The 26,073-nt window shown below is 53.6% G+C and overlaps 1 protein-coding gene across 1 annotated transcript in view; it reads left to right on the forward strand.

Annotated features, from left to right (window-relative positions):
- The window catches only part of BCORL1 (BCL6 corepressor like 1), a 38,643-nt gene extending 13,200 nt beyond the window's left edge, over positions 1–25,443 (forward strand). Inside the window, exons 5-12 of the mRNA XM_044682588.1 lie at positions 300–380; positions 2,376–2,798; positions 8,189–8,424; positions 10,540–10,758; positions 14,433–14,599; positions 15,815–15,960; positions 22,901–22,978; positions 25,286–25,443. Of these exons, the coding sequence (XP_044538523.1) occupies positions 300–380; positions 2,376–2,798; positions 8,189–8,424; positions 10,540–10,758; positions 14,433–14,599; positions 15,815–15,960; positions 22,901–22,978; positions 25,286–25,443 (1,508 nt within the window). The remainder of the gene's footprint in view (positions 1–299; positions 381–2,375; positions 2,799–8,188; positions 8,425–10,539; positions 10,759–14,432; positions 14,600–15,814; positions 15,961–22,900; positions 22,979–25,285) is intronic.
- The last annotated feature ends 630 nt before the right edge of the window (positions 25,444–26,073 follow it).

Here is a 26,073-nt window from a genome sequence, read left to right on the forward strand (position 1 = left end):
GCCTGAGAGGGTGAAGAGAGTGGGCAGTGGAGGACCTGGATTCTAGTGTGCCCTTGGAACTAACCATCTCTCTGAGCCTTGGTTTCCTCATGGGAAAAATTGAGGTTAAAATGGTGTCTGCCTCATAGTATCATCATGAGGTTCCACTGAGGTTTGCCAGGAAGCACTGTGGGAGTGGCCTTATTGTTGTTGCCATCACGACTCTGGTCATTCTTCATACTCTGTTTGGGGGCTCGAGCTCTGACGATGTTCTTCCCATGTCTCCTCTCCTTAAACGATGTCTCTGACCCTCCCCTCAGGCTTCTTGGAGAAGAAAGCAAAGAATAACTTCCGAGACTTCATCCCTGTAGTCCTGAGTAGCCGGACCCGCAGCCAGTCTGGTGAGTATGGGCCCAGGGTAAGGGGTGCACGGGGTGGCCGCCAGCAAGATGGGGCCGAAGGCTGCTCCCTCCAGGGTGTTTGCAATCACTCCAGGACATCTGAACTCTGAGTATGTCTGATCCTTTTGGGCCGAGGCACACGGAGCCCGCACGGTCTATGGTCTAATTTGCAGAGGACCCTTGTAGTAACCCTTGTAGAAATTTGACTCCGGGTCCTAGTGAGACCTTGCTGATATTCATCTTTGTCAAGTCACCCAACCTTAGTGGGTTCCAGCCTCTCTGAAATGTGACAAATTGGTAGGTAGAGTCATTTTCAAATGTCAGTAGGCCAGGGCAGTTAGGTGTCTCAGTGGATAGAGCATCAGGCCAGGAGTCAGGAGGTTCTGGGTTCAAATCTAGCCTCGGATCCTTCCTAGCTGTGTGACCCTGGGCCAGTCTCTTGACCCTGTTTGCCTAGCCCTGTCTTAGAGCATTACTAAGACAGAAAGTGAGGGTTTTCTAAAAACTTTTTTCAGTTACATTTTAAAATTCAGATTTTCTAGTTGGATATAGGTCGTGCCCGCACCTTCACGTAATTCCTGTTTCCATATTGCTCGTGTCGTGATAGAAGACACATATCACACATACAATGCTCATGAAGGGGGCGTGCTTTGATCTGCCTCCGACACCACGGATGGCATTTTCTTCACACATCCCTCAGGGTTGTCTTGGAGCCTGGCTTTGCTGATAATGGCTCGGTCCTTCCCAGCTGAGCATTGCACAGTATTTCTGTTACCATCTACACCATCCTATTGCTTCTGCTCACTTCTGAAAGAAAAGGTTTGGGGGGGAAAAGCAATAGGTTCCCAGAAGCTTTCTGGAGTCCCCCCAGTTTGTGGTGGGCCACCCCACATTTAGGGCTTCTAATCTCCCAAGGGCTGTGGTATTAGGTAGTAATACTCTTAACAAGGAGGGGCTCGTTGTTAATGTTAACAGCCCTAGACTGGGTCTGAGTCCTTGAAGGTTTACCGAGGCATCCCTCAGTGAGGGAGCCAACAAACATCGTTACATGCCAGGCACTCGGAGTGCCGAGAAAGGCAGCGGGAGCTTTGAAATGTTGAGAAAACAAGTAGGGCGAGAGCAGTCGTTCTTGATTCTAGCCGTGGGCCCAATTCGATGACTGAGCGATCCGAGGCATTTTGTACTAAAGAGGAAAAATCATTCCGTCTCCAAAGAACCTACAGTTCAGTGGGGGCAAAAGGCTGTAATCAGGATGTTGGCGGGGGAAAAAGCAAAGTTTCTGCCTTCAGTGAACACAGATCTAGTGGGGAGAGGGCCTTTAGCTAATGGAGGCTCTGAACATTTGTATCACTGGCCCAGAATGCCCTTCATACCCATGCCCATAGCCTTCATCTCCCCGGAACCGGAACCTCATTGATTGAAAGTGCTTTAAAAAGTGAAAAACAAAAGGAGAGACAGCCCTTGGCCTTGAGGCAACATGTCCATATGGAAATCTATAAGGAATAGAAGGGACTCGGACTGGGGAAGGGGAAGGCCTAGCAGCTGGGGGAAAGCCCAGCTTGGAGAATGAGCAAGAGGGAGAGACTGAGCGTTGTCGATCCTCTAGTCTTCTGGTTCCGAGACCGATCTTCTTTCCCCTCCACTCTGCCTGGAAACATGAAAGGGAGAGAGCTAGCATTTCCGGAATGGCCACTTCCCCAGCTTTGACATACCCATGGTGACCTCAGAGGCCGACACGTCCCTCCGTCCCACCCCATCCCCTTGACACCAGAAGGGAAGGTACTTGCCCAAGGCAACCCAGCCAGTATGAGCCAGTGAGAGTCAGGATTTGAGGCTGGGTCTTCTGAATTCCAAGTTTAGTGCCAAAGCAATGGTTGGTGGGAGCCTTTTGCCTGGAGTTGAGGGTGGTGCGTAGCCTTACAAGTTTGAGGGGGGGCCCTGAGCTCTGCTTCTTCAAGGTCCTCCCTTCTGACTCCAAGCATGTTCTGTCCACAGGGAGCCTTTGCAGCACGTTCACTAGTACGGTCGAGTGTGAGCTGGGCAGCCCAGAAGTGTACCCCATGCTGGAAGAGCACCATGAAGAAATAGGACTGGGTAGCAAACACCGCAAGCGAAAGGCCCACCGGTCCTCCCAGCACGTGAGTCGGCGCTCTCGAGGGGACCGCTCGCCAGCAGATCGGACTAGCCGCCATTTGCGCAGGTCCCGGGAGCTGCCCTGGAAGATGGAGCCCCCCAGGCAGCCGTGGGACACTGATGATGATGATGAAGATGAGGAGGAGGAGGAGGAGGAAGGCCACGTGAAGAGGAAAAAAAGGAGACGGCAGAAAAACCGCAAATATCATACCGGGGAGTACCTGACAGAGCGGGAAGACCAGGGGCACAAATCCCTGTGCCACCAGCGACGCAAGGCCCGAGCAGGTACACCCGAACGCGGGGGCAGAGGGAGCAGCTTTCCAGGCACCACATAGGAGCCTAGATCTAGGACCAATAAGGGCCTCCCTTTAGAAATGAACAAACTGAGGCACTCAGAGGAGAAGTGACTTTTCCAAAGTAGCAGGGACAGGATTTGAACCCACATTCTCTTGCCGTGATCCAAAGTACCTTCCATTGTATCATGCCATCTCTTCAAATAGCCTTAGAGGCAGCAAGGTACCTTGGAAGGAACACTGTCTTTGGAGCCCATCTCTGCCACCTGTATGACCTTGGCCAAGTCTCTTCCCTTCTCTGGGGCCCAGTACTATTGGCCATAGAATGAGGTGATTGGACGAGCTTGTCTCTAAGTATTGTTCCACCTTGGAAGTTTCCAGAGTCTAGCTCTGGTTCATGGCTGTAGCTTCTCCCTCTACTGGCTTGTTGACCTGTGACATCTGACAAGATCCTAGATCTTGTGCTAGAAGGGTCCTCAAAGCCATGGAGTCTAGCCTCCCTCAAGAGGAAACTGAGGCCCAGAGAGGCAGTCACATTCATTTTTGAACATCAGCTTCTCTGACTCCAAAATCTGTGCCATGTGCACCAGAGCACACAGTCTCCTGAGGGTTTGAGGCCGTTTTCTCAATGACCTCTGCCTCCCAGAACCCTGGGGGTTACATCTCCTGTAGGAAGGGGGCGGCAGTGGGATAGAATGTAACTGGAGGCGTGGGCAAAGTCCTGGATGGGGCAAAAGGAGACAGACAGACAGACAGACAGAGGGATAGAGAGACAGAGAGGGAGAGGAAGAGAGAGAGAGAGGGGAGAGGGAGGGAGAGAGAGACAGAGAGAAGGAGAGAGAGAGAGAGAGAGAGACACAGAATGGGGGAGAGAGAGATAGAGAGGTATAGAGAGACAAAGAGATAGAGACAGAGAGAGAAGAAATCAGATGTACCTGCAGGCTGCACCCCCTTTCCCGCCCACACAGGTAAGGCTAATGGAGCAGGAGGGCAGCATCAGTAACGGATGAGGCCACAGCGGGGCCTCAGGCCCAGCCAGCCCTTCCAGGAAAGATGTGCCCCTGGAAAAAGCTGCTTTCTCTGATTTGTGTACAAGGCACATAATGATTTGGGAAAGCTTAACTTAATTAGCGCTTGGTTCATTAGGTGGCTGCCCTTTGTAATGCCCCGGCTCTCCGGTCCTATCTTCCCACCCTCCCTGGGTGTCTTTCCCAGGCAGTTAATCTGTTAAACAAACACTTAGGTGAGCTGGACGGAATGTCTCTTTTTGAGACCCTTTTGTAATTTGAGTCTTCCATCTTTGCTTTCTGATTTGAAGCCTGGGAGGGAAATTGAAGTTCTTTTCAAGCAGAAATATACTTAGATTGCCTGGCGAGGCCCTCCCAAGCTTTGCCTTCAGTGAAAGGCAGAAGGGCAAGCCGGTGGCCAGGTGGTGGGCTCACAGCCCGCCTGCAATTGGGCGGCTGAAAGAATGAGTTCTTAGAGACGGCTTTCTCCAGGTGCCCCCAATGCCACTAGCTGGGCACTAGTATGCCCAGATACCAAGACCCGAGTAGCTGAGGTCTGGGCAATGCCTTACTTGTTCCCTTGGGGGAATAACCAGTGGGTTTTCGGCCAAACCCAAAGCTGGTGAGGGCCGGTCAAGCGTGGGTGAGTAGAAAATAGGTTTTAGAGCTGGAAGAGATCTTAGAAGTCATTCAGTCCAGCTCCCTCCCCACATTTTACAGAAGAGAAAACTGGGGCAAAGTGACTTCCCTATAGTGACATAGAGAATGCTATATCGAGGGCTAGAAGGGACCCCAGAGGCTATTAAGTCTAACTCCCTTCATTTTATAAATGAGAAAACTGAGGCCCGTCATGGTAAAGTGACTTGCCTAGGGCCACATAACTAGAATCTGAGGCAGGATTCTAATGTGGCGATAGTACTGACTTCAAGTCCGGTACCCATTGTGCTTCTAACGAGGAGCTGGCATCCAGAGGCCCAGATCCAGATCCTGCTACTGCTCCTGGATAGCAGTGGGACCTTTGGGAAATCCCTGGCCCTCTCTGGGCCCCTTCCTCACCTTGCAAATGAAGGACTTGCTCTAATGACCTCTGTAATCTCTCCTGGCTCTCCTGGCTCAGTGAATCTGCCAGGACGTCCCCTCTCCCCAGGCACCTTCTGTTCTTGTAGCGAGTGTCTGCCCCGACATACTCACCTCCAGCTTCCCGTCAGCATCTCTTGATGAACTGTAACTCCAGGTCTATATATTGGGGTGCTGGGAAGGGAGCCCCATGTTCCCCCTTGCATTGGCCCCTACTGCCTCCTCCATGCCTGCCAGGCTTCTGATTTGGGTCTGTTTATATGCTGGGTATGTGCTAGAAGTTCCCAGTATCATTAGATTTCCCCCAGAGAGGGGGGCCAGGGTGCTCAGTGGCCGGCTGGGCTGGAGATCTGAGGGTCTTGGGTCTCCTAGTTCCTTTGGGTCTAGAGGCCAGAGTCTGAGCCCTTTTGCCTTATCTGATCTTCCCAGAGCTTCTCCAAGGCTAGCTAGAAGGCTTTGACTTGGTGTGGCAGATGGCTTGGGTGTGTACCCGGCCCGCCCAGCCTCCCGGAGATGAGAAGGAGTTCAGATAGCCTCCTCGGGGTCCCAGGACGAGCAGAGGGGGCCAGGAGAGAACAGACCACTTTGGACAGGGCTTGTTCAAGACATCTGTCACTTCTCGCTGAGCCTGCTGTGTTCAGCATGACTGGAGCTTGCTCTCCACATTGGGGCGGGGGCTTGGGAATACTGTTCTATTCTCCACCCCCTCCAAACGGAGTCTGGGGCCAGTGATTAGGGGCAATTAACAGGACAAGGGAAATAGCCCTCCTGGGGAAAGGAGACTCCGGGCAAAGCTCAGTCCTGACAGTAAACAGGATGCTATGTGGGGCCAAGCCCGAATTCCCCAGAGAGGGGAGCCGAAATGGTGGTTGGGCTGAAAAACCCTCGGAGGGACGACAGTCAGCGTGACGAGGCCCGTGATGGGAACAACAGGTAGCTTCTAGGTTTCCAGAGTGCTTTCCAGACGTCTTGGTCTCATTTGATCCTCACAACAGCTCTGGAGATGAGGAAGCGAGCGAGGCCCAGGAGCTTATGACTCGCCTGGGGGTCACGCAGCAGGATTCCCGATTCCAAGTCTAGCTCTCTGTCCCTCGGGCTGCCTAGCTATCTCCTATAGTTCCTCACTGGAGGAAGTGGGCCTGCTGTGCTGGGCCCCTTCCTCCCCCTCTTTAGGGGAGGCTCCACCAGCCTTCCCAGCTGACCCTTCCAGGCAGGGACCTGCAGGCACTTGGTCTGCTCCTTTCACATCTGGTGAAGGGCTTTGGTCGCTGTTCTTTTTGAAAACTTCCACATTTTCCCATCGATCCCGGCTAAGAAAAGCAGTTATTAGTGCCTGCTAGCCCTGGGTCAGGTGTTCAAATGAGCACGATCCTGCCCTCAGAGACCTTAGACTCTTTCTCCTGAAGGGATATGCCAGGCCCAAAGGAATACCAAGTACCTCAGGCCTGCCCAGTCCTTCCCTGGGCCAGCCAGCTAAACTGGGTTGCTCGATCCCCTGAACATGGCCATCCTTCCCCCACGCCCCACTCCCTGCCAAATGCTACCATTCCTTTGTCTTAAAACTGTGTCTCTCACCTCAGACTCTGGTGGGCAAGGGAGCTCATTATAGCAGATGGAACCCCGAGACTGGAGTCAGGACTTGGCTCTAATGAATGTAGCCATGTGATCTTGGACAAGCCCCTTCCTTTCCCTGGACCTTGATTTCCTCAGCGGGAAAACGAAGAAGTTGGATCCTTCTGGCTCTCTGGCTAGGCTCCTGGGATCCTGGGTGAACTCTTCCACTCCCTTCTAGCTCTAGGTCCTAGGAGAATTCTGGTTCACCTAGCTGTCAAATGCCTACCGTGTGCCAGGCACTGCGATAGGTGCTGGCGATGCCAAGAGAAAGCCAGCTTTGGGGAACTAAAGATCAATCGGTCGATGCAGAAACACGTATTAGGTTCCCGTTTTGTACCAGGCACCGCCCTACCCCAAGGATAACAAAGTATGGTATGTGTCTCTGCACACAAGGGATATGATTGGGCCCACAGTGTGTCCAGCCCTGTGATGCCACCAGGCACCAGATAATGGGCCTTTACTGGATTCTGAACAGAGAAGGCTTTGCTCAGCTCAGAGCAGGCAGAGCCGTAGGCTGTGCTGGGCACACAGAAACGTCATCCTGCCTTGACTGTATTACGGGGAGCCTGGTGTGGGACCCGAGAAGGCAGGCAGCTGGACTCAGGGGAGCCTCCTGAACCTCGGGACAGCTGCTGGCAGCCTTCCCAAGGAGCCTCCCAGAATCTCAAGAGAGTCCAGAGAAACCCTGGCAAATCACCCAACCTCCCTGGGCCTCTGTTTGCTCATCTGTAAAATGGGGACGATAATAGAACCCACCTCCCAGGGTTGTGGTAAGGCTCAAATGCTATCTGCAAGGCACTTTAGTTAGCTTTCAGAGTTCTCCACATCCTAGTTCTTGCTAGAGTTCTGCCCTGTAGGTACAACTGAGGAGGAGGGACAGCATCCTCCCGGGATGGCGGGGATCGGGGCTGCTGGAAGCCAAAGGAGTCATTTGGGCCTCTGCCTCTGCCTCTGCCAAGCACATCCTGCCAGCAGATTTCGAGGGTTCCAGCTAGAAGGAAATCAGCTGCTCCAAGCCCTTCATTTTCTAGATAAGGAAGCGGACTGTGAGAGGCAGGATCCCGGGCCCTGCTCCCTCTCCTGCCATTGGTGGCACCTTCCAGCTGACTTCCCTGACCTCTCAGATGGTCTGTCCCTGTGGGCTGCCCCCTAGTGGCCACGACTGAAGCTGTCCCCTGCCATGCCTCGGGATTGGTGGGATGAGAGGTTCACTTCTCAGTCTCCCCCCCACCAATAATGCTAACTCCTATCTTTGTAGCACATTATGGTCTGCGGGGCCCTTTTTTCACAGAGCTGAAGCTTAGGGAAGTGACTTGCCCAGAGTCACACAGTCCAGGATCGTCCCCTAGATTTCTCCACTCCACGAATCCTGGGCTGTCACACACCAAGCCACAGTGGTCATTTCTTAGGTGCTTTCTGGCTTCTGAATGCGACATGAGGTACCCAGGAGAAAAGTTATAAAGAAATCCAGGTCTCAGCCCTCATGGAACATGATAGGGAAGCCCCAGGAAGGTTGAGTGGGGACTCATCAAGCAGAGAAGGGGAGAGAGAGCATTTTAGACAGAAGGTACAGCCTGGGCAAAAACCCGGAGGCAGGCATGTCTAGTCCGGGGATGTGCCCCGAGATCTGATTCTGCAGGGGGACCCCCTTCCTGATGTTGCTGCTTTGTCCTCTCCCCTTTAGATTCCAAGTCGCGGAAGCAGAAGCTTTCCTCCCAGGGCTCTGAGGTCCGCCTGAAGACCAAGCACTCAGCGGCGGGCCACGGATCTGGAGACATCGCCATTCTTCCCAACGGCTTTCTAGAGAGCAACCTGGAAAATGCCACCTCCCCGAGCAGCAGCAGCCTGGAGAAGCCGTCGGGGAAGCGCAAGTGTAAGACGAAGCACCTGGCTGCCGCCGCTGCCACTGAGGAGGATAAGGTAGAGATGGACAGGGGCTGGGGAGGGATGCAACCCCCCAGCACAATAACCCCGGCTGCTTCTCCTTTCCTGGTGGGCCATACTTCAGGGTCCTGGATTCCAATCCGGACTCTGCTGCTGACTAGCTAGCTGGGTGACCTTAGGCAAGCCCCTTTCCCTCTCTGGGCCTCACTTTCTTTATCTACAAATAAAGAGGTTGGTACTTTGTAGCTCTCAGTCTGTCACCCAGTGTTCCTGCGTAAACTTGGATATAGTAAAGAGAAGTGGATCTGGGGACTTGGATTCGAGTCCTAGACTCACTGATCTCATTCTAATCTTGGGCGAACCTCTTCCCCACCCCAAACCTCTGCAGCTAGGTGACAAAGTGGATAGTGCCCAAGCCTGGAGTTAGAAAGGCCTGAGTTCAAGTACAGCCTCAGATACATAATAACTGTGTGACCCTGGGCAAGTCATTTAACTTCTATCTGCTTTTGTTTCCTTCGACCATAAAGTGAGGATCATAGCAGAGTACCTCCCTCCCAGGGTTGTTGTGAGAATAAAATAATATGCTATTTGTAGAGTGCTTGGCACACAATAAGCACCATAGAGATGTTGACTGTTCGTGTTATCATCTGTAAAATGGGGGTGAATAATGATCTGCAAACTCTTTCCCTCCAAGGACCCATGAGAAGAAAGCACTTGGTCACCTTATAGTACTAAGAAAAAGTTCAAGCTCCAGATTTCTCAGGCTCCTCCCTTGGCCTGGACTGAGGCCTAGTTCCCTTTACTACCCAGCATCCCCTTGGCCTGCTGTTCTGACTGGTCTTTGCCCTTCTAGGCAGAGCTAGTGAGGAGGCAGGCTGGCTTTGTCTGCATCCCCTCCCACCCCCATGGTCCTGACACCGGCCCCCATCCCCAGTCTTGCCTCTCCTGGACCACCCACTTTCCCTTGTTGCTCTGTTGGCTCCCAAGCTGTTATTTCCTTGGTGAAGAGACCTCCTAGGGAGGAAGAAGCTCCCTCTCCCAATGCTGGCAACTCTTAGTCTTAGAAAATTGCCCGGGACAAGAAGTTAAGTGACTTGCACAAGGCCTCACAGTGGGATGTGTCTAAGGCAGACCTTGAATCCAGGGTTTCTGAGCACCTGGGCCAACTCTCTGTCTGTTAGCCCAGGGCTCAGCCCTTGGAGGAGGGCAGGCACTTTGGGTAGGATGAGGAAGAGGGGCTGAGCTCCCCCACTAGATGCAGCTCATAGGGCTGGATGGAACTCTGACCGGTGGGCGGAGGTGCTGGTTACCATTTGACTTAGCCCTCAGCAGGTTCAAGAGATGGGGGGAGAATGGAACCGAGCTTGGTACTGGGAGCCTAGACGGGAGTGGGGGGAGGCCTAACTTGCGCTCGGCTCTGCGAAGAGTTTGGGTGAGAAAGAGCCGTGTTTGGGGGTGCCGAGGAGGGCCTCCACCCCCTCCACCACCCCAGCTCAGGGTCTGAATTTCGGATCACTCTGAGACAGCCAGGCCACCCGGTGCCCTCTCCTTTTCCTTATCTTCCAATTGGGGCTCATGCTAAGAGTGAAGTCAGGGACTGAGTTCGCTTCCATAGACTCTCATGGAGTTCCGACCTCCCTGGCTCCAGCCGGGAAATGATAGGCAGCAGATGACACTTATTACCCAGGGTGATCTGGGGCAAGGCCCTTCCGCTCCCCAGGCCTCAATTCCCTCATTTGCAAAATCCTCCTCATGACCTCGGGCCGGGCCTCAGTTTCCTCCTCTGATTAGTTTGACTAAATGACCTCTGAGGTCCCTTCCCAGCGCTGTCAGAAGAGAAAACCAGGTGACCATTAAGGTTCTCGTCAGCGCAGAGGGAAGCCAACCTCAGGGTTACCTACCTAGACCCTGAGTGGCGGAGCCAGGACTAGGGGGTGCTTTGTCCAGGGGAGACTTATCAGAGCTGGGAGAAGCCGAGGCAGGAGTAGAGCATATAAGGGGAGATTCCAGACCTTCGGCAGGGGGGGGAAGAAGGTACTTGTCTATTGAGGCAAAGTGGGGGGGGGGCAGCCTGACCCTGGTACGAGATGAGTGCCGCTTTGGGGCCTTTGACTGACCAGTTCCATCCAGCTTTTTCTCTTTGATTCCCAGACCAAAGGGCCCTGGCACCAAGTGAAAATTCAACCTCCGAAATCCCCATCCCCAGCCAAGCCCGCGGAATCCTGGACCCCCTTAAAGGTTCAGACAAGCTTGGAGGATTGTCCCGAGTCCCCTTCGGCATCCCATATTCCCCCTGAGGCACGTCGACTTATTGTGAACAAGAATGCTGGAGAGACCCTCTTGCAGCGGGCTGCGAGATTGGGCTATAAGGTAATGAACTTGGACAAGAAGGGCGCCTGTCCTTCCTCTTCCCCACCCCCAGGATCTTGTTTCTGATCAGACTACTGTAATTCACAAACGTTTTGGGAGTCCGTCACTGAGTACAGGGCCTGGCGCACAGTAGGTGCTAACTATATGGCCCCTGTTTGTCCAGATACTGACAATCTAGTCAGGGTCACGAATGCCATAGACACAAGTATTTCTGATGTGAAGGAGAGTGGGGCAGGGCAGAGAGAGAAGTTCAGAGACGCTTTGGGGAGAATCTTAACTAAGGTAGACAGGCATTAGCCAAGTCCATTTGGGGGACGCCCGAGCTTAGGTCCAGAGATGGAGCTAACAAGATGACCATCAGGGCCGCTGTGGAAGGAGCCCATCTTGGAGGTGAAACAGAATGGTTTGAAGGGGCAGCTGGATAGCTCAGTGGATTGAGAACCAGGCTTAGAGACGGGAGGTCCTGGGTTCAAATCTGGCCTCAGACACTTCCCAGCTGTGTGGCCCTGGGCAAGTCACTTGACCCCCATTGCCCACCCTTACCACTCTTCTGCCTTGGAGCTGATACACAGTATTGGAAGGTAAGGGTTTTAAAAATAAATAAATAAAAGAATGGTTTGAGAGAAGGCTGGCCAGGGCCTCAGGGCAGGCGGTGGCCCTGGGTGCGAGGCCATGAAAGAGAGGGCCAAATCATGAACTAGACTCCAAGATTTCAAGCGTGGGTGACTAGAAAGATGGTGGCTTCCCCGAGAGGAAGAGTGAGGGTTTCAGAGAAGCCAGGTTTTGAGGAGAAGAAGCCAAATTCTGCTTTGGCCATGTGGATTTGGAGGGGGGCTGAGGAAGGGGGATATCTAGGCGAAGAGGTCACTGCTTCAGGCCTGGAGTTCAGGAGCTCAGTTAGGCCTGGATCAGTGGAGAGATTTAATCGTTATCTGCCCAGGGATGATAATTGAACCCAGGGGAGCCTGTGAGATCACCAAAAGAAACTGTAGGGAAAGAAAGGAGGAAGGCCCAAGCTGAAGCCTTTGGGATGGTGTTATTTAAGGAGGAGGAGCCAGAACACTGATCTTCCCTGGTCCATTCGGATACCTCCCAGCTGATGTGTAGAACAACCCAGCAAGAGGCAGAGCCTTGGACTTGATGGTCAAGAAAACTTAGGACCTGTGCCAGTTACTGTGGGCCTCATTTTCCCCATCTGTAAAATCTCAACTCTACTAATCTCATAGTGCTTTGAGGCTTCCAGGAACCCCATGAAGTGAGTCCTGCAGATATCATCATAGCGCCTTTACAGATGAGCAGACCGAGGACAGGAAAATCCATCACTCTCTCCTTCCTCACCTCGGGCTTCCTTGGCCTCCCTCCCAGCTCATCTCTCAGAAGAGGAGCCCCTTGAGGACAGGAATCATTCCTAGTTCCTTTATGTCTCGGTATTCCCAGGGCCTGGCACATAGTAGGTACCTGATAAAGTCACCTACTAGGTGTCCCAGGTAGGACCTAATGAGTGCATTTTGCTTTTTTATGATTAATCCTTTGGGGGATTATACCTGGCAGAGGATTATCCAGTTGACCAGACCAGTGACGACATCGGTCAGTATCCCAATCCAGAACCATCGAGTCCAGTCCATTGATAGAATGGAGGAGGCTCTTTAAGGCCAGGGACCCATCCCTGACACCTCTTGGGCAGAGCACCAGAGCCTGGTCCCGAGTAGCTACGGAATCCATCCTGGCTGCTTGGTGAATTACTTACGGATATGGGTAGGCAGCTAGGTGGTACAATAGCTAGACTATTGGATTTGGAATCAGGAAGACTGGAGTGTGAATCCAGCCTCAGACATTGACCGTGAGACCCTGGGCAAGTCACTTCACATCTCCCAGCCTCAGTTGGCTCCTGATGGAGGATCACATGAGCTATGAAACTTTTCGTAAATGCTCCCTGATAACATGCCACACTGTAGCCATAATTATGTCGTAGGTGCCTATTAATCCTCGCGCCCTAGGCCCTGTCCTTCTGGAGCTCAGCCTCTTGGGAAGACAGGGCAAAGTTAGGTGGGGCAGAGACTGTGGGCACATAGCCGGCTGGGAGAGAGCCTAAGTGCTCGGACAGGTCCTAGGAAAAGAGGGGCAGTGCTTGGTGGCTTGGGGGGGGTGGTAATCAGGGAGATCTTGGTGGAGGAGGTGAGCCTTTAAATGGGAGGGTGGCCCGGTAGGCTGGAGCAGCTGCTTATCAGAATGGGTGCTACCTATCACCAGTCTCCAGGCAGTCCAGGGAGGCCCCAGGGCATAACCAGGCATGCTTGGCGGTGGGGACTCTGGACCTTGGGGAGTTCGGTGGTAGGCTCTCCCTCCCCCAAAGGCAGCAGCTGGTGGGTCTGGGAGCATTCCAGTGGTTCCAGGGGCTTTCACCATCTCCTGGCTCCATCCAGGCCTAGCCTGGGCTACCTCTGGCCTGAGGAAGGCCTTTGGGCCTATTGTTTGAGGGGCCCAGCCAAGTTAATCATTAATGGGTAAATGATCCTCTTGGATTGTATTCAGAACAATTCAGCTCCAAAGGGGAAGGCCTGGAGGGCTGGTGCTCCCTACCTGCAATGCCAGCTGGGAAAATGGGTGGCCCGGAGAGCTCAGTTAGCAATGCCAGCCGGCTTTGCCATGGGGTTCGGGGCTTTTTCCTCGTTCAGACGTTCCCGCTGGCGTCTGTGATCAGGGTACCACCAGGCTTTCCTTTTGGCAGAAGCCATGGTGGATGAGAGGCCCTCTCTGTGACAGAGAGCTCAGGGTCAGAGTTTTCCCTGCTGTGCCCCCCTCCTGCCCCAGTTACCTTTGCTCCCCTCAGCCGCAGAGGGTGCCTTTCACATGGGAGCTCCCAGGGAATGCCCTTGGTCACAAGGAGGGGCTGCTGAGAGTGGAAATGACTCTGTGTGTCCAGAAAAACCCACTTGGTCCATATGTCTTACCCCAGACGGGCAGGCTGAATGAAGGCAAATCGAAGGAAGGCTGGTCTGGTCCAGTTGCTGGGGCTGTCTCTAAGCCCTTAGACCTGCTGCTGCTTCCCCTCCCTCCTACGCTTTCTTAAGTGTGGACAGGACAGGACGGGGATAATAATCTTTGTGCTCCTCCCTTCCAGAAACCTTCAGGCCTCAGAGCGATGTGATCTGTTAGATTTTTCTTCCAGGGTAGCTGGGGAGCACAGGTCTGACTACAGTCACTCCCCTGCTCCAGAAGCTTCAGAGGCTCCCTGTTACCCCTGGGAGAAAATGCCAACTCTTCAAGCTGGCAATTAAACCCCAACCCAGTGTGACTGTACCCTAACTTTCCATGTTTTGATTCTATGTGACTGACCCCCTTGGTATTCCGGGCTCCGTGTCTAGCCTTTGTCTGGCCTGCTCCCCATGCTCGGAATGTTCCCCACCATTCTCAGCACCTCCACGTTTCCACCCAGGTGCTGCCTTCTCCAAGAGGCTTTTCTTGTGGCTCCGTTAGCGGACCCTTCCTCCCAAGTCACTGATGCTTATCTTGCCCTGAATTCTCTGCATGCTCCTGTCGTCCCGTCCCCCCCTCCCCGGCACTCAGCCCAGGGCTTGGCACACAGTTGGTGCTTAATGAATTGGGTCCCCGTTGAGCACCTGCTGTGTGTGTCCCTCACCTCCCTCCCACCCACCCCCTGCTGTCCTCTGCAGGATGTGGTCACATACTGTCTGAAGAAAGAAAGTGAGGACGTCAACCACCGGGATAACGCTGGCTACACGGCCCTCCACGAGGCCTCTGCTCGGGGCTGGACAGATATCCTCAACATTCTGCTGGAGCACGGGGCAAACGTCAACTGCAGCGCCCAGGACGGCACCAGGCAAGTAGGCCCTCCTCCCTCCCCAACGGCACACCCCACCTCTAGCTGTGCCAGGCCAGGAAGGCCTGGTGAAGCCATAGCTAGACCCTGGGGGAAGTTAGCGAGATGAAAGAATGCTGTCAGGGTGGACCCCCAGCCCTCCACTCTGGTGTCGGCAGGGAGCCCCCCCCCAAGCCTCCCCTAATTCCTTTAGAAGGCTGCAGTGCGTCCAGGCCTGGGACATTTTGGAAAACTAGAGGGTGGCAAACCTCAGTGAAGCAGTCCCGTGTCCAGAGGCCCGCCCTGCTGTGTGGGAGGAGACAAAGAGCTTGGAGAAGAGACAGACTGCCCTCACTGAGGGCACTCACGGTCCAGGTTCAAGATGATTTGTATGGGAGACAGGGGCAGAGAAGGTGCTCGGTGAGGCGGCCATCCCCTCCTAGCCCAGGGAGGGGTCAGGGAAGGCTTTCTGGGAAAGCTTAACTGCTCAGACCTAGGCAAGGTGGAGAGGAGAAGGAAGCCAGACAGATGATGGCCTGAGGTCTAAGGTTTGGAGTGACAAGACCTGGGTTCAGATTCTGGCTTGGTTAATAACTGCCTGCTTGACCTTTGGGGAGAAAGCGCCTTCTTTTCTTTCGGGCTTTGGTTTCTTCATCTGTAGAAAGGGAGTCAAAGTAGCTGATATCTAAGGAACTTTCTAGCTCTTGGATTCTCCTCACACTTAAGGCAGCTTGGGGTCATAGAAACTCCCGCCTCACAGTGACCAGCTCTAAGGCCTTTGGGCCTCCCCCTGTCACCTTGATGGGGCAGGCCAAGTCTCACTCAGTGACTATTCTGTCCCAAGCCCCCACCCCCTTTTGCCTTTGCAAACCCACTGCTCCTCCCAGGTGACCTTGGAGCTCTCCCCATCTAGGCACCGAAGCCAGCTTGCGGAGTTGATGGAGCCAGGCCACTTCCTAGGCCTGAGATTCCAGGCCACTCACAGCAACTTTCTCGCCTTTCAAATGGGAGCTCTGAGTGGCCTAAATAGCAATTCCTGGAGTTGTTCTCCGGAGCCTTTGAGCTAAGGCGTCCAGAAGGCCTTTGCCTGTGTTAGGGCAGGCACCAGAGAAATGCCAGCTTTCCAGAGAGGATTTCTTTTACGATAGACTGAACCTGCCAGTCGTCATCGTTGTCGTCGTCGTCCTCCTCCTCCTTCCCCCAGACACACTCACTTATCCTGCCCTCTCTCCGCAGGCCTGTCCATGATGCTGTGGTCAATGACAACCTGGAGACCATCTGGCTCCTGCTTTCCTATGGGGCAGACCCCACACTCGCCACCTACTCAGGGCAGACGGCCATGAAACTTGCCAGCAGTGACGCAATGAAGAAATTTCTCAGCGGTAAGCACTGGCCCCTGTGGTCAGAGTGGCCCTGGCAGGGTCTCAGCCCCAGTCCCCCTTCCCCCGGAGATTCTCAAGCCTTTCTGGTTGGGCCGTTTCGGCCATCATCACTGGCCTTGAGGGGGTTTAGGCTCAGATTCATCCTGGGTCACCATCTAGAGGATCTGGGGCAAAGTGGTTATCCTGTCTCGTCTCAGTTTCCTCCTCTGCCAAATGAGGGAGTTGGATTAAATGGTCTCTAGATCTATGCCCCTTTGTGGGACCCTGAGCAAGTTCCCCGCCGCCCCCCCCCCCGCTTCAGTTTCATCTTCTGTCAGAAGGGGGGGGGTTGGATTAGATGGCCTGATCCAGGACTCCATGGGAGACCTTGGGCGAGCTGCCCCTTTCCCTCCGGGAGCCTGTTTTCTCTTCAAGAAAACTAGGGGGCTGAATTAGATGCCCCGCGAGGCCCGTTCCGGCTTTAGATCTGAGATCCACTCGTCGCCAGCACCAGAGATGAGATGTTTCTAAATGGTTTTCGTGAACTTACTAAGCCCAGGCAGAGTCGAGCCTAAGAGATGTATAAAATAGGGCCTAAGGCTGACACCCAGCCGTCACTGGCGACGAGCTTGGACCCATGAAGCCAGCAAACAGTGCTTCCACTCTGGGCCCCAACCAACGGAACTCCTCCCATCTTGCTTGCTCACTTGCTTTGGGCTTCCTTTTTCTTAGACTGCTGTGCCAGTCAGTTTCTTTCTGCCTAGCACCCTTGGCATTGCTCTGGATGGCTCTTGCTGCAACTCCTTATGTACGTCAGTGACAGTCTGTGACTGACAATGAAAGCTAATGTTCCCTCAGCTCTCAGAGGTTTAGCTTCCCTCACACCAGGCCCAAGAAGCATGCCCCATCCTGTTTGCACGGCCTTCCCCAGCTGTATCTAGCCATACCTGTACCCAGCAGAAACTGTCCCTGTCAGAGGCCCCAGATGGGCACCTGCAGAGGCTGGGAGAAAGTTGCCTTTTAGCCTGTGAAAAGGCTCCTGGACTTGGGATCAGAGGACTCAAGTGCACATCCCACCTCTGCCAACTGATGCCATATGGAAAGAGTACCAGATTACAGTGGGACAATCTGGGTTCCAATGTGGGCACTACCAACAAATCCTTTCCTCCTTCTGGGTCTCCATCCAGTCAGAGGCAGTCAGCCCTGGCCACAGATGTCTAAGATGGAAGTCCTGGCAAAGGTTCCTTTTCTCATCCCCAAGCCTCAGTTTACTCCTCTGTAAAACCAAGGTTGATAAACCTCCCCCCATTAGAAGCTGAAGAAGGCCAAAAGCTTGCCTTTTGAATTGATCTTAATTTGCAAAGAGATGGGCTGTAGCTTTTGGGGGGGCCTTTGTGACTGGGTCACAAGAAGCCCTTGAGGTTCTGCCCCTATCAGAGTCCTTGGGCATTGTGGAGCCATCTCTGTATCCCAGGGCATCCCTCTCCTTCCCATCTCTCCCTTGGCCACCTTAGGAAAATACCTGGAGCTCCTGATTGGACCCAGAGGGTAGCCCCAGACATGTAGCCATTGGCCCTGCAATGAGATTGCTCCCCTAGAGTGTGCAAGTTTGGGAGGTCGATGTGGCGACCAGGCACGTTCCATTGGCCTCTTTGCGACCGGAAGAATCCCATCCCTCTGTGACATCACGCTGTCCTCCTTGCTTGTCCTCTCGTCCCATCGTCAGGCCTGCAGGGCCCGTTCTTGGTGCCTGCTATTACGAGTGCTTCAGAGGAGTCATGTTGCCATCCCTGCAGGGATCCCTTTGAGAGAGAACAGCCAAGGCAAGGGAACAGAAACGTATAGGGCAGGACTGCAAAGAGGCTGGAAAGGCGAGTGTACTTGTAGTTCCCATTTCTGTCCCAGTGGCAGACCAACCATTATCTCCTGGCCACCTGAGAAAATGGAGGCTCCCAGAGTGAGCAGGAGCAGCTCCTGGTCATGCGGCCTGCTTTTTTGCCAGCCTGTGTAGTCATGTTCATTGTCATTGTCATGTCTTTAGTCTCGGTGACAGGAGATGGCTTCAGTAAGTAGGAGAGAGGGAAGATTGTCAGCAACGAAGAGAGGTAACAAGAAGACATCATTTGAACCGAGACTAAAAGTCCCTGAGGAATCTCATCCAAGCTCTTTGTTTAACTGAGGAGGCCCGAGGCCCAGAGATGAGAAGGGTTTTGCCCAAGGTCACAAGGGGAGTGGGCGATAGGAAGTTGGCGAGATGGGATTCGAGCCCAGTTTCTCTGGCTCCAGAGCCGCTCGCTTCTTTGTGATTTGCCCAGGGTCACCCAGCGGAGAAGCATGACTCTAACCCAGGTCGTGCTTCTTCCTTTAATGACCAGACCCCATTACTGCCTCGCTGAAATTCAGGACAGTCCAGTGCATCTCCCACTGCCCTGTTGGTGGTTGAGGGGACCCAGGACAGAGTCATTCCCAGAGCCCTGGTCCCAGCCAGGCCAGTCTGAAGCCCGGTGCCGCTCGGCTGGCTGTATGATTCTGTAACTTGTCAGGTGCCGCCTCACAGCTCCTCGTAGGGGCCCCTCCTCTCCACCTGGCTCCTTCCGCCTTAGGCCTAAAGCCACGAGTCTGCTCCACAGGCAGGCCCTCCTTCCCTAAGACCGACAGAGGGGTGGTGTGGGCAGAGGTTTCGGGGCAGGATTGAAATCCAGGTATCCTGTCACAGGTCCCATGAGATCACGTCATAGAGTCGGTCGAGAAAGCCTGGGAGGTGGGCTGAGCTCGTAGAAAAGATGACTTGGGGAGAAGCCCCAATTGCTCTTTTGAAATAGCAGCCTTCAAGGGGATTTGTCTGCTTGGCTCCCAGTTGTACCGAGACCTCTATGCCCTGCTTTCAGAGGCAGAGAGAGGTGTGCGAAGCCTGCTTCCTTGGCAGCTGGGCCAGGGCTTTCCTACTCAAGGCCACATTGACCTTTTTCTAAGATGCTTTCCCCTTCTTCCCGAACTTTTTCTTCCTCTGTATGTGTCCCCCCCCCTCCCCCCCGAGTGCAGGAGACTAGAGGGAGGGCAACATGCACCCTAAGCCCTGCTCTGAGAAGGCTGGGAATCAGGATCCATTTTCAGTGAGATTTGGTGGTAAGTGAGGCTCTAGGCCACCCTCTCAGGCAGCCTGACGGTACAGCAGAAAGAGCCCTGGCCTGGACATCTGTGGAGCTGCCTTCAGATCTCGGCTCCGTCGCTTGGCGGTTAAGTGAGTCTCATTGCGATTCTCTGCTCACCTTCTTCTCCTCTGAGCGAGGTCTTGTACAGCCTTCACAGCCTTTGGGGTGTCAGGACCCCCTTTACACTCTTAACAGTGATTGAGAACCAAAGGAGTCTTGGGTAGGGTTATCCACATTCATCCTATTTTAAATGAAAATGTCTTCATTTGATTACAAAAATGGTTTTGACCTCCAGGACCCTCTGAAAGGGTCTCGCGGACCCCCAGGTGCCCCTGTAACACCCTTGGAGAACTGCTATTGTAATGGATAAGGCCCCAGTCTTGGCCTTAGGAAGACCCAGGTTCAAATTCTGCCTCAAGGCACTCAATAGCCACGCAAACCTTGGAAAAGTGATTACCTAATCGCCCTGTGCCTCAGTTTCCTCATATGTAAAACGAGGAACCATCTGAGATGCCTCCTGGCTCAAAATCCAGGAGCCTATGCCTGGATGTTCTTTGAGAGTGAGCCCTTATCCTTGGGCAGTGTTCTCAGTCTTGGTTTTCTGTTGGGATTTGCTGGACTTGGTCTACAGTTCCGACTTTGCTCAGTTCTCAGTGTCTACATCTGTGCAATGGGGACAATCTGACCTTGTCCTACCTCCCTTGCAGCAGTGACTGTCAAGGACTTAAACAGGCCAAGTGATTATTGCCAAGGACACACACCCAATCAGGCCTCAAGCACCAAAAAGTCTCATCCTCAGAGAGTCTCTTAGAATCCTTCCTTTTGGGCCAAATTACAGGCAAGGCATGTGACTAATTTACCTTTGACCCCTGGAGGAAGGAAGCAATAGGCCATCTAGACTGATGAAAAGAGACCAGCTTTTCCTCTTCTGCTGGGAAGAATTGGGGTGGGGGGATTCAGTTTGGCCTCTTACCGCCGTGGCACGGACGGCGTTTTTGTTGTTGTTTGTCCATTTTTGTCTTCCAATTTTTCCCTGGGAAGATGGATCCTGTGAGATAGTACGAGCGCTGCTAGGTGGAGGGGACTCACTGATCCCTCCAGCCCAAATGACTCTAGGGTGCAGATAGACAGTGGTGGAAAAGACAGGAAAGAGACATCAAGAAGAGAGGAGGAGAGAACCCTGAAGAGAAGAGAGGAACATCAAGAGAGGATATAGAGGAGAAGACGGGAGAGACGGGGCTGAAAAGGAGGGAATCTTGTGGGGCTGCCTGCCTTCTGTGAGGAGGCTGGGCCTGAGGATTTGCCCCAGGTGTAGGCGCATGCCTCTCTCTCCTGACCAGTTTAGATGCTGAAGTGGGGGACCCATCCGACGTAGAGGCAGGAGAGACCTGGATTCCAATTCCCCCTCTGATGCTTACTTGCTGTGTTACTAATTTGGGACAAGTCGCTTTCTTGCTTTTTTTTCATTTTACTTTTGAATGTTTTCCCATAGTTACATAGTTCATGTTCTTTCCCTTTCTTGGAGCCTTGGCCTCCTTGCTGGTCCAGTAGGGTGCGTTCCCCTCCGAGCCTCACAAACCTAGAAGTGCTGGGAGGCATTCTTGCTCCCGAGTCAGTGTCCCAGGCCGAGTGTGTGCGTGTCACTGGAGGCCAGGCTTTGGCAGGGCCTCCACGGCTCAAGAGGCTTCAAGTGCAGGCACCTGCCGTGGTGGGCCTTTCATCCCTGCTGCCTAGCTGGCTGCTCGGCCACCACGCCAGCCCCAGGCTGATGGATAAGCCGCCATGTGTCCCCGGAGGTCACCCCCAAGAGGACACAAGTGCAGATCCTGGAATGCAGAAGTAACAACCCGGGCAGCCGACAGTTTGTGTAGCTCTTTGTACATTTGCCTTGGTTGCTGCCAGATTCAAAGCCTCCTTGAGAGCTCCCAAATTCTAAGACCTGCCAGAGAAGCCAGGCTGTTCCAGCACTTAGGGGCTTGGGGATCTTAGCAGCCATTCAGGGGAATGGAAGCCCCTTGAAGGCAGGCAGCCAGGCCATTTGGTCTTTAGCTCTCCCAGCACTGTTTAACGTGAGACTGTGGGAGGGAGCTTCAAAGGGGGGAGGGAAAATGAACAAATGGACAAAACCCATTTATTTATTAAGCACCTGGCCCCGGGAATACAAGGAAATAAAGGTAGTCTTCCTGAACTCAAAGCTCACATTTTAATGAAGGTGACCCCCAAACCACCCCCTGCCCCCCCATACTCTCTGTGGCTGCTGAGTAGATGGAGGAGCCCCAAGGGCCACGAGAGACTGGAAGACCATCAAATTAGTAACTGTTCTCCTCCCACACTCTAAGAAAGCCGCTTGGGGGAAGTGAGAGGCCCAGTGATTTACCCAGCATCCCACAGCCTCACTCTGCAGTCAAGGGCGGGTCTTGAACAAGCCTTCCTGACTCCTAGGCCACCTCTGTATACTCTGAAGCCTCTCTGCCTTGTACGGAATACACACTTGAAAAAATGCTTGTTGCTTTGGATGGTGCTTCTGAACCCTGAGATGATCCTCTGTAAGGCAGGTGGGGAAAGGGGAGAAGGAGAAGGTGGGTTAACAAGGTTCCCTCCCTTCCAGTAGTGATTCTGTGATTCTAGACACTGAGGGATGAAAGCTCTCGTTTCTCTAGTCCTCCCGGATTTACAAAGTACACTCTCAGGGCAGCCAGGTAGCACAGTGGATAGAGCACCAGGCCTGGAGTTGGGGGGGACTTGGGTTCAGAGGTGGCTTCAGACACTTCTTAGCTGGGTGACCCTGGGCAAGTCACTTAACCTCCGTTGCCTAGCCCTTCCTGCTCTTCTGTCTTAGAATTGCTACTAAGGTGGGAGGTAAAGGTTTCAAACCAAAGTATGCCCTCCCTCTCCTCAGTGAGGTTGCTGACTTCGGCACCAGCATCCCCATTTTGCAGGGAAGGACACTGATGCCCCTCTAGAGCCGTGACAGGACTGGCCTGCCTTCTGAACTCTGAGTGCCACATTCTTTTGGGGTTTGTTTTTGAGTTTCTGGATACATTTTGGTTCTCCCGATTGGCAGCAGAGAGGAAGGAAGATGCATCTTTCTTCACCTCTGACAAATAATGCAGTCGACTCGGAAGACCTTAATTGACCAGACTGTGCTCCCAGGCCTTGGCAATTTTGTTTCCATTGTTGGCCAGAGTGGCTAACCTCTGGAGTTGGGCTGCCCACCTTCCCCGAGCCCTCCCCCGCCCCCCAGCCCCCAGATCAATGGGGCAGGCTTGATTTAATTTTTGTCTCCCTGGTTAATGGCAGCTCGGAACATTTTGCCCAAGGTGGTGCTCGTTCGTTTGTTTCTTCTTTGGAAAACTGCATCCTTTACAGATCGAACACACACTTCCCCCTGCCTTTGTGAATAAGGCAGCCGTGAAGAGAGGGCCCAGCCTGGGGAGCTCTCTAGCAGGCACCCTTCTGTTCCTTCCTCCTCATCCCCTTCACACGTGTGCTTTGGACCTAGTTGGTAGTGTGCTGGTCAATGGTTAACAACCAGCTCTGCAGGGAAAACAGTGCGCCCGTGGCACCCTTTTGAGTGGAATCTGCGTTATGATGAACGTTTTCCTCCATCGCTTTCTTAAGTCTGGAAGATCAACAGAACACTCAAAATCATTCCCTGATTTGGAGGGGGTTTGCTGATTTCTGAGGGGTCAATATCAGCTCATACCGCAAAGGCTCAAAAGCCGGTCTGGGCTGGCTCCAGCATGTCCTGGTCCAAGGTCTGCCCGCCCCAGCTCCCTATGCCTCACCACCTTCCTTTCTTCCCCCAGATCACCTTTCAGATCTCCAGGGTCGCCCAGAGGGTGATCCGAGAGTGGCCTGGGACTTCTACAGCAGCTCTGTATTGGGTAAGCTCTCACCAGATCTACTGTGTGCCCTCTTGTCAGGGAACTTGGGACTGGCTGGCATGGTTATAGCTCCCACCTACCTTTTTCCAGACTTCTCTCATACTGCTTCCCTTCCTGTATTCTATGTTCTGGCTCGACTTGCTTATCACAGTGCCTGGCACATAGTAGGTGCTTAAGAACTGTTTCTGGACTGTTCCCCAACCTACACCTTCCATCCCCCACCTCTGTGCCTTTGCTTCGGCAGTTCCCTATGCCTGGAGTGCCCTTCCTCCTTGCCTCTTACATTTAGCTTCCTTTCAAGAACCATCTTGGGTGCTAAATGCTATCGGGAACCTTTCCTGATTCCCCCACTTGTCAGTCCTCACTCCCCCTTATTCTACAAACATTGGCATTGTCACCTCTCCCTCTGCCCAGAAGAATGTCCACTTGAGAGCTGGGCCTCATTCTCTTTTTAAATTTTGTCTCTGTGTTTCTGGGCCCTTGCCTGACTAAGCAAGCACTCACTAGCTGCTCGTTGAGATTGAAATCAAGAAGAGACGTGGGATCGGAGATTTGGAGTTGGAAGGGCCCTTAAAAGCCACCTGGTGCAACCCCCTCTTTTTGTGGAGGAGGAAGCCGAGGCTCTGGGGGAAAAGAAGTGACTTGGCAAAAGTCACCCAGGTAGAAAGCCTCAGGTGGGATTTGAGGCCGGGGCCTCTGTCTGACCAGAGTCAGCCGTCTCTTAGTGGTCCCACATACTTACGTAGGCCTTTCACTAGCTCGCTTGAGCTCACGAGATCTTTCCCACCCTTGATTCAATTCCAAACAGTCCCCATCGCCCCCAAACATGAACCAAATCAGGGGAAATGGCTGAGTGTGGCCATGGAGCCCCTTTTTCTTCTTCCTTCTCTCTTCCTTTATCCCATCATTGGCCTGGCTGGGCCCTGTTCACCTCTTTGAGGAGGGGCCTTTGGAGCTGCCTTTCTCTGGTGCCTGAAGGCTCCCAAATCACTTTCCTTCCAACAACCCTGGGTGGTCTGGAGTCCAGGTTGGATCCTCCCCTCCTTACAGAGAAGAAAATGGGTTCATTGAGGGGGAAATAACTCCGAGGCTCAAGTAACTGGCAAAGGGCCAGGCTGAGATTTGAACTCCAGTCTCCTGAGCTGGAGCCCAGTGGGCATTCTGGCCTCCCCCTGCCGCTTCCCTTCCATCTTTCTCTCCTTACTGCTTTGGAGATAGTAATTACCCCCAAGCTCTCGACCTCCTGACCTGATCCTCCCTGCCTTTTGATGTTAACCAGATCCCCAGCTGGGCTCGTTTGAGGCTACCTCACTGGGCCAAAGACTGAAGGAAATGGCTGAGCGTGGGGGAGGTCAGGGAGAGGGAGGAGCAGGCCACACAGGACTAGGATTGATCCCAAGGCTGGACCGCAGCCAGGGAGTTTCCCTGAAGACTGTCTGGAGAGGTGGGCACCCCTGGCTCAGGGGGAGACTTCTTGACCTTTGTTCTCAGGCCAAGGCTGCCACATGTGGCTCTTCAGCAGTCTGGCAACCTATACTTCCTAGGCCAAAAAAGAAGGGGAAGGGGAAGGGACTGTCCCAAAGTCACACTGCTAACTAATGACAGAGTCAGGATTTGAATCTAGGGCCTTGCCCTCTTGGATCAGCAGGCTTGCTACTGGACCTTCTGCTTCCGTTCATTTTGGGTGCCTGCTCCACTCAGAGATGGGAAGGGGAGAGAAATGAGCCCCAAACTGTTGGCCTTGAACCAATTTCTTCTGAAAACGTGGTTTACACTCTGGCCCTCCCTTTCTTTCCCAAGGGTCATTGCTCGATTGGGGAGGGGGGGGGACATGGCGGCACGGACAGGAAAGAGGCTTGAATTCAAGTCCCAGCCACTGTTGATTTCTGGTGTGACCTTGGACAAGCTATGACTTCTCTGGGCCTTGGTTTCCTCAGCTATAAAATGAGGAGATTTGAACTAGCTGACCTTTAATATTTTTTCTGTCTCTAAATTCTGTGCTCCTAGGAGATGTAAGGTCAGTCACTGGGTGACCCCGGGCAAGTCCTTTGACCTCTGGGAGCCTCAGTTTCTTCCTCTGTTCAATGGGCACAGAAACCTCTATTCATGCTCCCTGCCTTATAGGGCTGTGTGAGGAAAGGGCTTTGAGCCTTGCCTTGCCCTCAAAAGACAGGAAGGAGCAGCTGCTACTGCTATCTGCCAGGGATGTTCTTTCCGGCCTCTGACGTGCTTGCTCGGGAGCCGTGTGCCCTCGAGCTCGACACAGTGGGTCCCAACTCTCCATGTGGATGTGTGCTCTCTTCACAGAGGGGAAGGATGGGGCCAAGTGTGACCTCCTGGATAACCCCCCTGGAGCCTCCGACAATGACGGAAATGACCAGGAATCGGACGACTTCATATTCGAGTTCTCCGAGAAGCCGTTGCTTCCCACTTACAACCTCCAAGTGTCTCTTTCTCGTGGGTGAGTGCACGGGGGCCTTTTCTGGGGGAAGGCTGGGGGGCCTGGCATCTCCTAGGCTGGTCAGGGGTTGGGGTGGGGCTGGGAACTGGGCCAGCTCCAGAAGGACCCCACTCGGAGCTTCTTGCCCGGATTCGGTCACTGGACAGTTGTTCAGACAATCCCTCCGGGGACCAGCACCGGCCCAAGGCCGAAGTGAAAGGGCTCCCACTTTCAAGGAGAGATCACATGCTATCGGGGTGGGGGGGTCATGGGGGTCCGACTGGGCTTGGAACCCTACTCTGGGAGCTGCATTTGCCGAGTCCCAACCTCCTCATCCCTGAAATGGGAAAGATAGTGCTAGCCCAACTGGCCGACTCTTGGGGTCCCTTTGCTGCTTCTTCTGGGGAGCAGGGAAGAAGTGCTGACGTGTATGCCAGTCTATGCCGGCGGGACCGCAGAATGGGTCAGGTCTAATGGAGGGAGAGACTCAGGCCTGTGTGCTCCTGATCAGTGTTGGAAGGGGTCCTCCTATGCAGTCCATTCCCCGGCACAGATCTCAAACCCCCCCACCCCACTCCCCGTGCCTCTGGAGGCAGCCCATGCCGAATAAAGCCAGGCTAGTGACCCTTCTGTCTTAGCTGGTGATCCGTTCGTT

Source organism: Gracilinanus agilis, chromosome X (assembly GCF_016433145.1).
Source record: "Gracilinanus agilis isolate LMUSP501 chromosome X, AgileGrace, whole genome shotgun sequence".
Taxonomy (NCBI): domain Eukaryota; kingdom Metazoa; phylum Chordata; class Mammalia; order Didelphimorphia; family Didelphidae; genus Gracilinanus; species Gracilinanus agilis.